Genomic DNA, 12,500 nt, shown 5'->3' on the forward strand with positions numbered 1-12,500 from the left:
CTTCCCCTCTCTCTCTCCCCAACCATGTCTCATTCTCTTTCTCTCACTAAGTCTGACTGACTGTCTCTCTCTCTCTCTCAATCTGTCCATCCCTCTCTCTCAATCTAACAGTGTCTCCCTTCTCTCGCTCTAGGTCAGTCTGTCTCTCTGAATCTATACTTGTTTCTCTCTTTCTCTCTCAATCTGTCCATCTCCTTCTCTCTTGTTCCATCTCTCTCTGTCTTTTCCTCTCTCTGGTTTTCACTCTTTGTCTGTCTGTCAATTTGTCCATCTCTCTCCCTTGCAGGCCTTTACTCTCTTTCTCAGTCTTGCACTCTTTTTGTTTTTGGTCAATCCCCCCCTCCAGTCACCTTCTATTTTTTGTTTTCTTTGTCCATCTCATTCACTCTCGACATCCCCTTTCTCAGGTTGACCCCTGCCTCAAACCCCCCCCTTCTCAGCCTGGGTGTAATCTCCGTGTGAGTGAGTGAGTGAGTGACAATTATGTAATGACTTGATTATAACACACACACACACACACACACACACACACACACACACACACACACTCTCTCTCTCTCTCTCTCTCTCTCTCACCTGGGACATCAATCAATTTCTTATAGACATTCAAGAAGGCAGCCTCTGCTTCTTTACTTCTTTTGCTCAATGCGTCAATCTGGAGGAGGAAGAAGAGAGACGGGTGAACAAAAAAACGGGAAACAAGCGTTTTGATGTGACGTGAGCACACGTGCGCACGCACGCACGCACACACACCTAGCAAGTATGGTGCAATACAAGAAAGAAATTTCCAAAGCGATAGCAAGATTAACTGTTTTATAGTGTAAGTGAAAAGGAAGAGAGTGTGTGTGTGTGTGTGTGTGTGTGTGTGTGTGTGTGTGTGTGGACAAACTGTACCAATCACTCCTATCTTCTGTATCAGTGCGTCTTATCAGCGCACAACAGCTGCCCCCTGACTGATGGCACACGCATCCCTGTGCTTTAGTGTTTATCTCTGCCCCTCAATCACACACACACACACACACACACACACACACACACACACACACACACACACACACACACGAACGAACAAATATGAACGTGCACAAGCTTATCATAAAGCCATCGAGGACGGAACGTACCGGCACACACCAATTCCTCACCCAAATATGTGCACGTAAGCAGATACCTACTTACCATCACAACACACACACACACACACACACACACACACACACACACACACACACACACACACACACACACACACACACAGAGATAAAGCACTGCGTGAAGACACACTCCTCCACACACGGAAATTAATGGATATATAGTATAGACTATAGATAAGATCACATTCCACAGATCTGGAATTCACACACAATGTGTGCATACACACACACACACACACACACACACACACACACACAAAAAACACTACACAATAGAGTTGAATGGATCAGAAGAGACAACAGATCACCTCCGTGACTCAGGTTTAGTGTGTTATGTTCGGTTTCTTTATTCTCTGCTCTGATTGGTCACAAAGGTGTCGATTCCAGGAACCTTCTGGAATCTTCCACTTTTTCTGAGCGAGCTCTCTCTTTCTCTGTCCATCTCTCTTTCTCAATCAGTTCATCTCTCTCTCTCTCTCCAGAGCTCTGTCGGTCTCTCTCTCTTTCAATCTGTCCATCTGTCTCTCCAGATTTCCCACTCTAGGTCTCTCTCTCTCTTTCAATCTGTTTATCTTTCTTCCTTAGTTCTCTCTCTCTCAATCAATCAGTGTCTCTCTCTCTCTTAATCTGCCCATCTCTTTCTCCAGGCCTGTCGGTGAGAGAGTGTCTCTTGTCCTCTCTCTCAATCCATCAGTGTCTCTCTCTCAGTCTGTTTGTCTCAGATGACATCGTTATAACGCAGGAATATCGTGTATATTGAGTGAAGCCTGTGGTTTAACGTGTATGAATTTCAGCATGATGCCTGTTTGTACTTACAGTATTAACCATGTTAAGTTCAAACTAAAGTTTGTGGACACCTGACCATGAGATTGGTTTGTGCTTATTTTTGAACATCTTATTCCACATTGAGTCTCCATTTGCTCCTTTGATAACCTCCACTCTTCTGGGAAGATGCTCTACTAGATATCAAATTGATCCCAAATGATGTTCAATAGGGTTGGAGCTCTACAGCAGGAGATCTTCCACTCTAAACCACGTAGACCATATCTTCATGGAGCTGGATTTGCACGCAGGAGCATTGTCATGCTGGAACAGGTTTGGCACTCCTAGTTCAAGCGAAGGGAACGTTATAATGCTCCCGCATGAGTTTCTTCCATGAACCATTTAGCTCCGACTACTTGTTATTCCACTTGCTTCAGAAAACAAGGTTAAATGAAAACACTGGCCCTTTAAGAACTGATCCGATCCCTCATCCTGCTACTGAGAGGGGAAAAAAGAAAGAAAAAAAGAAGAGGGAGCGGAACGGGCCCTGTAAAAACTCATACGTTAGGTCTTTACGTTCCCGGCCAAGTCCGCGTAAGAGCTGATTCATGGTTTTGGGGCACTTGCCACCGTAAATAGGCTTCATGTAATATGGTCTTCAGGCTCCGCTGGGATGGGAGTAAATCATCTCAGATGTTCCTTATTTATTTGGCCGGAAAACATCTGGAGCATGGCGGGCCCGTGCCAAGTTCTTCGCTCAGCAGCTGGAGCACAAGGTTCCACTTGGGTCCAGCTTTTCTCCCTTGGCGAGATTCTGAGCTTCTGGTCTACCGCTTAGCGCTACTGCGTTCTTGTTCGAGTTATGTCTGTCTCGGACCTACACCTAAGTTTAATAGCTATTTAAATACTTTGGAAGATCTGGAAGCTGAAGCTCAGGCGTAGTGGCCTTATTCTCATAATATTTATCAAACTCAAACATCTACCACAGCCATATAGATCCTACATATGGAACTGTTGGAGGAAGCCCCATTTTAACCCAACTGGCATGATCTAAATCATGGGTCTTCAACCAGCGGTCCGCGACCCCTAGAGGGACTGCAGCGGTACTGCAGGGGGTCCACTAAATTAAATGTTGAATCACAAAAAAAAAAAAATATTCAAAACAAACATGGGTAAAAACATCAAAGATAAAATATTTAATTTCAAAAATGATTATATTAATTACATTAAAGTTCTATCATAATGAAAATTAAAGTTTATGTAAATGTGTAATTGTTATGATGCATAAATGTACAACAACAACACCGTTCTAATCGTCTTAACAGAATATAACTGGCGTAATATGATTGGTTAACTATCAATATCGGTTGCTATATTTGACACATTTTGGATCAGGGGGTCCAAAAATTGTTGAAGACCCCTAAACTAAGTGATGCCACCTTGAGAAAACATTCACACTGCTAACATCGAGCAACTGTCAGGAAGCTCAAACACACACTTTTATAGTGTTTTATGGAACTTGGTAAAAACTGAGGTTGTGAAAAATTGCCTGGACCCCACAAATCTCTTGTAGCTTTATTTAATCCATCGTTCATTAGTTTAATATGTATTATATGTTTGTTTTTTATCAAAAATAAAATTGTGAAATTGTTTCTTAGACTTACACACACACACACACACACACACACACACACAAAATAAATACAGAAATAAATAAAGAAAAAAAAAAGAAAAGAGAAGGCCTGACTCTCTCTCTTTTCATCCTGTCCTCAAAAAACTAAAGTACTTTTCCACGAAAAAGATAAAAGTATCTCAGTGTACACAAGGTCACTGAGTTCCCAATACACACTTCTGATCATTTCTTTTCCAAACAGGCTGACATGAACAGGCTCTCTCTCTCTCTCTCTCTCTCTCTCTCTCTCTCTCTCTCTCACGTTCCTGTGTGTGTTTCTAGCCAGAAAACGTTCTAATCAGAGGACATTTGATCCGGGACTGAGGGGATTAGAGGCTTTGCTGACTTCTTTAAAGCAGAGGGGGAATTACTGACAGGAACATCCGGCAGCCTGCCATACCATGACCACACCACACACACACACACACACACACACACACACACACACACACACACACACACACACACACACACACACACACACACACACACAGTTTTCTGAAGAAAAAAAAAAAGGAGACTCAAATATCAAATTAAATATATGTGTGTGTGTGTGTGTGTGTGTGTGTGAATAACCATTAAGTAATTTTTTTTTTATTAAATAAAACAATTAAATAAAAATTACATTGTTCTTTTTAGTGATATTATAGGTGTTGCATTTATTTGAATGAATTTACTAATTTGTTTGACAATTTATTTATGTATTTAAAAATTCCTGCTTGTTCATTAAAAATGTTTATATTGTTGGGGCAAGAATAACAGTACAACAGTCTATAGACTTTACATAGGAAAGTAATAAATAAATAAATAAAAACCCAAACAGTATTAGTTCTTTTGGGCTTTGCTGAGAGACGGAGGAGAACAGCTGGACAGGTTTAAAGAGACACCCGGTACACGTAACTACTCTTTACATCTGTGACTATCTGAAAAGCATCCCTGAACACACACCACATCAAACTGAGGTGGAGCAGTTACAGGGCTGTTTCAGATGGAATAAACTCCTGGTGTTTTCCCTGCATGTTCCCATCCAGAACTTTGGAAATCCGACTGCAGAGATTTCAGCTTGTGTGTCACTTCAAAATGAATAAATAAATATTGTAAGCTAAAAAAAAAGAGAAATAAAATAGAGGCAGAGAGGAAGAGAGTGAACTCACAACATGAGCTGTGATTTTACGTCTTTTTTTCCACAAGGAGACGAGGATGTGCGGCTCTCGGGAGAGATCTGAGCGCTAATCTGCGCTGCCTGTGATTGATCCCCAGAGGGATCTCGCTAATGGGGGATTAACAGCCTGCCTGCCTGCTTAATAGCTCACACACACACACTCACACACACTCATACACACACTCAAACACACACTGGCCAGTCTGCTCGCTTAACATGGCCCAGGAGAGGATTCGGATATCCTTGGATAGAGTTGGATGCTTTCGGATTTGGATGTTTGAGCAGACACACACACACACACACACACATACACAGACACACACACACACACACATACACAGACACAGACACACACACACACAGACACACACACACACACACACACACACACACACACACACACACACACACACACACACACTCACACACACACAGGAAAAATGCATTCATGTTAATGCTGATCAAATTTCAGTTTTTCTCTCAGACACACCAAACACACACACACACACGACTCATACTATACACACACACACACACAACTCACACACATGATTCATGCTACACACACACACACAACTCACACATGATTCATGCTACACACACAACTCACACTACACACACACACGACTTACACTACACACACACAACTCGCACTCATGTCTCACACAACACACTACACACATGACACACACAACTCACACGAGACACCACATGCATAACACACCACACGACTCACACTACACAAACACACACACACACACACTACTCACACAATACAAACACACTACACACAAACACACTACACAGACGACTTACACTACACACACCTGACTCACATTACACACACACGACACACACGACTCACACAATATAAACACACTACACACAACTCACACCTGACTTACATTACCCACACACGACACACACGACTCACACTACACACACAAACACACTACACACACACACACACTACACAGACACAGACTAGCACACACGACTCACAATACTACAGAATACACACACTACTCACACACTACACTACACATACTACTTAGACACTACACACACAAACACACTACTCACAGTACCCACACACACTACACACACTCATCTTATATGTACATTAGATTGGATCTCGTTTGGAGATCAGACATCATCGTTGCAACGTATAACTAGCCTGTCTGAACACACACACACACACACACACACTATACAACAAACGAAATGTGCCAAGACCTTCCCAGGAGCAATGACCAGCTCTCACACACGTGCGCACACACACACAGACACAGACACACACAGACACACAGACACACACACACACACACACACACACACACACACACAGAGAGAAGGCCCAATGAAAATAACCCACATCACACAACCCATGAGGTGAGAAAAAAAAAAAGAGAGAAAAAGATCCCACTTTTGCTTGAGTAAACGAGTGTATTCTTAGAACCGGTGTGTGTTTTTCAAAGGAGGACGTTTATTTCAGTGAAGAGCTGTGTGATGCCCGGACCACCGTGTCAGCCGGGCAGCGGGAACATACACCAGACCATCTACAGAAGGCTGAGGGTCAACCTCAAACACACAAACACACACACACACACACACGCGCACACACACACACACACACACTCTGCACGTTCCTGAGGGCCAGGGTGGTCCGATAACTCCATACTCCTGCCTGGGATACTACTGTGGGGCAAAAGGAAAGAAGGAAGGAAGCCATGAGGGAAAGAAAGAAGGAAGGAAGAAAGCCATAAAGGAAAGGAAGAAAGCCATGAAGGAAAGGAAAGGAAAGGAAAGAAGGAAGGAAAGAAGGAAGGAAAGAAGGAAGGAAAGAAGGAAGGAAGGAAGGAATGGTCATTTTTCCACACACTTCATCTTCATGTTGATCGTGTTGATGATGTTCGCAGGAGTAAAACCCTAAGCCTTCACTTGCATCAGCGTTTTGGCGTACAGCTTTCTGCTAGTTCTAAAAAAGAAAGCGTAGCACGCTCTCTCGCGCACAGCCAGAGGGAGTACATCTCGCTCCGGCGTGGCCCAGTCACACTAGCCCGTGTGTAACACACGCTGCCGGGGACCCACTGAATCTCAATTCGACCCTGCATGAAAAATTCAAGCCCCTCATCCATCATTCAGTGGCCACAACAAAAAAAGAAGGAAATAGAAAGAGAGAGAGAGAGAGAGAGAGAGAGAGAGAGAGAGAGAGAGAGAGAGAAATAATAAAATAAAATAGCGTACAAGCAAACGGCCGAATTTAAGTCATCCTTTAATTCTGCTATTGTGTGGCTATTAAAGAAACGAAAAGATAACGAGCAGGAAAAGAATCACAGAGGACAAGAGGAGCTCTGGTTTATTCATGCAGAGAGAAAAAAGGCTCTGCTGCAGGTCTGCGCAGATGAAAGAAACAGACGGACGCGTCAGAATGTGTGTGTGTGTGTGTGTGTGTACACTGATTTGTTTTCAGGAGTGCTGCTAAACAAACTAAGAGAGCAAGAAAGAAAAAGAAAGAAAGAAAGAAAGAAAGAAAGAAAGACAGAAAGAAGGAAGGAAAGAAGGAAAGACAGAACCCAGTAAGGAAAGAAGGAAGGCATAAGGGAAGGAAGGAAAGAAGAAAGACAGAAAGAAAGACAGAAAGAAAGAAGGAAAGAAAGAAGGCATAAGGGAAGGAAAGAAGAAAGACTGAAAAAAGAAAAAGGGAAGGAAAGAAAGAAGGCATAAGGGAAGGCAGGAAAGAAAGAAAGAAAGAAAGAAAGAAAGAAAGAAAGAAAGAAAGAGAGAAAGGATCCAAACGGACAGAAGAGAGCACTGCAGGTTGTGTTGGAGGAGAAAAATAATGGACAGCACAAAACCTTTCATCCTTTTTTTTCCCAAATAATGTGCATTTTTTATCCATTTACAGTTACAGGATAAACGTCCCTGGGATAAGTGTGTTCCGGTTACATTTACGTTTTCACTCTTACAAGGCAGTTAAGGGTTAAGGGCCTTGCTTGGGGGCCCCTCACTGACATCTTGGTAGTACTGGGATTTTCTCTCACGATATTTTGCTGGGTGTAAAATCTCTCCGTCACATGGAAGAAAACCAACGGCACCTTTTACAAAGCACTAAAACTGGAGACTCCTTCCAGAAACGTTACATTCCCATGTTCTGGAACTGCATTACAGCTATGAATCTAACATATAAATACTCCAAAAAGTTGCAGGTTCTCAGGAGAAATGTCTCCTCCTCTGTTGTCCCATAAACACACACACATATATGGAGTATTATGGGCTGGCTGTGGGCATCGCTGTCACACCGCATTGTTCAGGGTCATTGATGTAGATCAGGAAGAGAGGACGAGGGGACGAGGTGACGAGAGGTGCCCCCTCCCTTCACTAAATCACTCTCTCCGGTTGCCAAAAAGGCCAGTCCTGCTGAAAAGCTGCAGAAACGAGGATAAACGGCGGAAAGGGGAGCGTCTCCTTTTGGAAGGTCGGAGAATAAGAGCAGGAGCAGCGCTGCTATTTAAATAGACTGCTGAAGAAACGGCAGTTCAAATGAGTGATGGAGGAGGGGGGCGAGGAGAAGAGAGAAGAAAGAGAGAGAGAGAGAGAGAGAGAGAGAGAGAGAGAGAGAGAGAGAGAGAGAGAGAGAGAGAGGGAGGGAGAGGAGGAGGATACTGTGGATACTGTAGTGGAGTTGAATTGTCGGTTCTTGTGATCTAAAAAGAGAAAATGAATAATAAACTAAAGAATGAAAAGGAAAAGGAAGAGTAAAAGAAAGTAAATGAATAAGAAAGAGGGAAAAAAAGAAAAAGAAAATACAGAAAAAAAAGAAAGAGTGCTGTCTCACTCTATGTACCTACTGTCTCGCTCTCAGTCTGTGCTTCTGCTGTCCTGCTTTCAGTATATGTGTCTCCTGTCTCACTCTCGGTCAGTGCGTCTGCTGTCGCGTTCTGTGTCTGTACGTCTGCTCTCCTGTCTCCTCAGTGTCTGTGTGTCTGCTGTCTCACCCTCAGTCTCTGTACGTCTGCTTTACTGTCTCCTTACTCTCTGTACGTCTGCTGTCTCACCCTCAGTCTCTGCACATCTGCTCTTCTGTCTTCTCAGTGCTTCTGGTATGTCCCCAGATTAGCATCTGTATCTGACTTGCCTCGCTCTTGTCTGTCTCTAGGTAACTCTGCATTTCCAAGTCCCATCCTTTGTCCTTCTCTCTGTCCTTCTCTGATTTTAGCAGCCTGTATTTGTCTCACTGGTCAATGTTTTGGTCTCCACTCCTTTCCTCTCTCTCTCTCTCTCTCTCTCTCTCACTGTGTTAAGTAGAGAATGTTGCCTTTTTACACTGAATGCAATTTAAACATGGCCTCCAGGCCCAGAGCGTCATAAAAAGGACAAGAGAGAGTCCACTCCTCCCATTCTCTCTCTCTCTCTCTCTCTCTCTCTCTCTCTCTCTCTCTCTCTCTCTTACACTCTCTGAGCCAGATCAGGTCATGCTATACTCGTTGACAGGGAGAAAAAAAGACGAGAGGAAGGAAAGAGGGGGCTGTTTCGGGAGGAGGAGGGGAGAAAAGTGGAGTGAAGTATTGTGGGAAGGAGCATTATTTCAATGTAAATGGTGACATTTATTTAGACGGACAAAGCTGATGAATTGCAATGTGACTATGTGTGTATGTTTGTGTGTGTGTTTCCATAACGCACTACCGGATTGTTACAGCTCAGCAACTGATACAATGATGACTGTGTGACACACAAACACTGGACTGGTAATGCACAGACAGACAAACCGACACACACACACTCACCTCAGCCTGAAAACTCTTCAGCAGCGGAGCTACCTGCTTGCGGAGATCCTGAAACAAACACAGGACAAAGGGTCAGTGGTCAAACCAGAGACTATAAATTTCCTCAGATCAGTAAGAAAAGATCAGCGTCTCACTTATAAAATAAAAGTACGTCAGCTTTAGAGGAACTGGACGTGTCCTTAGTGTTCTCCATCACACACACACACACACACACACACACACACACACACACACACACACACACACACACACACACACAGGTGCATTACACATGGTTTGTGTGGCTGAATCACTCGTGTCGGATTAAATTACAGCTCATGTGAAAGGACGTCAGAGCCAAACATGCAAATGGGAAGCAGTAATGTCCCGCAGATATGTGTGGACACACACACACACACACACACACAAAATCCATTAATTATTCAGTAAATGTTCAACTAATAAGATAGATAGAGAGAGAGAGAGAGAGAGAGAGAGAGAGAGAGAGAGAGAGAGAATTACTTCATACAACCTCAATTAATATCAATAAATAAACTTTGAATAAATAAATAAATCCTTGTGATAACCAGCATTAGAAATAAATTAATTAAATGTCATTATTCTATGATTATTTGATATTTACCATATTATTATTATTATAATTGTTATTTAATTGTTAGATTATTTTATTATTAGATTATATTTTAAATTATGATTACTGCTATTTTATTATTAGATTATTATTTCATATTAATATGATTTAATGAGATTATTATTTGTATTTTTTTTAATAATAAATTAAATATTTTTTATATTTTTTTAGATGTATTTATTATTATTTAGATTATTACTGTATTTATTCTTATTGTAAAAAAAAATATTCTTAGATATTTTATTATTTATATCTACTTATTTGACTATGCCTTTTTTGTATTATTTTATTAGAAGTTTATTTTTTTATTTTAAGTGTTTTTTTAAATTATTATTATTATACATTATTATTTATTATTCTTACTTTACCATTAGATGTTTATTATTACATTATTATTTTTATTGTTAATACGACTGATTCATTTATTAGATGCTACTTATTGCTATAATTTATATTTTCTTGATAGTTTCCTGCTACTTAATTTTGAAACATTGAACGTTGTCAATATTATAACATTATTATTTTATTTTTATTGCTTGCCTGTTTGTATTATTGTTATCAACATTCCTATTGATTTTATCGTTTAACACCGTCATCATCATCATCATCATCATCATCATCAGACAGCACCAGACAACCACGAGTGACCTGTCTGGTCATTTGCATTGACACCGGTGGCAGGTCGCTGGGGTCAGACGAGGTCAGACGAGGTCACCGAGGTCGGCGCTTGAAGGCGAAAGGTCGCTCAGCCGCAGACTGTGCAGCTGGTTTAAGCTTTCTGTCAGCGCTTGAACACTCGGCGGCGATCTGCGCAGCTAAATGTGGAACCGTGTACAGACTCCCCTCCCCCCGGTCTATCCTTATATACACACACACACACACACACACACACACACACACACACACACACACAGTGTGCAAAACACCCCACACTCCGCCCCTGAAGACTCTCTGGGGACAGGAACAACTCAGAGGATCTTATTGGGCAACAAGGGAGAATATGTGTGTGTGTGTGTGTGTGTGTGTTGGCTCCTGCCTGGATAACGTTTATGTAAGCGCTGCTCAGAGGTCCTGGTGACCCACAGGAAACCTCTGTCAGCAGCTGGTTTACATATAACACTCCAATCCTTGCCAACACACACAGACACACACACACACACACACAACTGCACGAGGAAAGCCGTGGTTCCAGAAGCACAAAGCTCAACAGAGAAGCTGTTTCTGTGTTATTTCAGCTCCACTGTGCCTCCAAACACACAAGTGCCTCACATACACTAATGAGCAAAAGTTTGTGGACACCTGACCATACGATCACGTGCGCATGCTGCGCATTCAGCTCCACGATTAGTGTCCGATGTCCAAATACTTTGTCACTATAATGTATAGTGCAGTTCAGTGGATTAAGAACTGCTCAGCTGTGACACAATTCTTTATTCTGATTGGTCAGAAGGTGTCCATGTATATCTTACACTTAAATGGTGTTTTTGTGTGTGGAAGGAGTTCTGCAGTGTCGGTGCTGTCAATGTAGAATACGTTGTGTTTTATAAATTCTTAGTAACACAACACTTTGAGCTTCTAAACGTACAGGTGTGTAGTGAAATACTGATATTATTATCCTATTAAACCAGTTAAATTTATGGACGTTCCGTAAGAGAAAATGTAACCATTAATGAATAAATAGTATTTACTGTTGATGTAAGTGATGTGTTGGAGGAGGAATAACATGGCAACAGGGTGTAATATAATTATTTAATAATAAATATATGCATTTCTTATTTCTATTTTAGTGATGATAAAAATGGTGATAAATGAAAAAAATAACAGTGAGTTTTATATTATATTATTTATATTATATTATTATGAACATTATTTATTATTATTAACATGAACATTATTATTATGACTTTTTTCTTTTAAATTTTATTTATTTAATTAATTCAAATGAAACTAACCGTAATTCTAATCGACTTGGATTCCATTTACATTTATTGTACATTTATTAGAATTGTAATATAGAAAAATATATATATATATATATATATATATATATATATATATATATATATATATATATATATATATATATATATATATATATAAATTATTTATTATTATTATTTACTGGTCCAAGCATCAAAGTCAACTCGGACCTAACTCGGTGCTCTTTCCAGATTTCAATAAATATAATAAAAGATACAAGATTTAAATAAATATAATAAATAAAATAGGAGTAATTAATAACTTTCCATGCAAACTGTGTAAAAACAGAAGGCGAATGTAATTTATGTCACAGTTAAACACAGTTTATTGCTACAGAGAGACTGATTATTATATA

The 12,500-nt window shown here is 40.8% G+C and overlaps 1 protein-coding gene across 4 annotated transcripts in view; it reads right to left on the reverse strand.

Moving 5' to 3' along the window:
- Window positions 1-12,500, reverse strand: part of LOC124403096 (protein CASP-like) — a 139,462-nt gene that overhangs the window by 66,297 nt on the left and 60,665 nt on the right. For all 4 annotated transcript variants that reach the window (XM_046876686.1, XM_046876681.1, XM_046876683.1 and 1 more), the window contains exons 3-4: window positions 9,535-9,582; window positions 577-655 (exon numbers count right to left, since the gene is read on the reverse strand). In XM_046876686.1, coding sequence (XP_046732642.1) covers window positions 577-655; window positions 9,535-9,582 — 127 coding nt within the window. The remainder of the gene's footprint in view (window positions 1-576; window positions 656-9,534; window positions 9,583-12,500) is intronic.

The sequence above is a fragment of the Silurus meridionalis genome, chromosome 20 (genome assembly GCF_014805685.1).
Source record: "Silurus meridionalis isolate SWU-2019-XX chromosome 20, ASM1480568v1, whole genome shotgun sequence".
In the NCBI taxonomy this organism is placed as follows: domain Eukaryota; kingdom Metazoa; phylum Chordata; class Actinopteri; order Siluriformes; family Siluridae; genus Silurus; species Silurus meridionalis.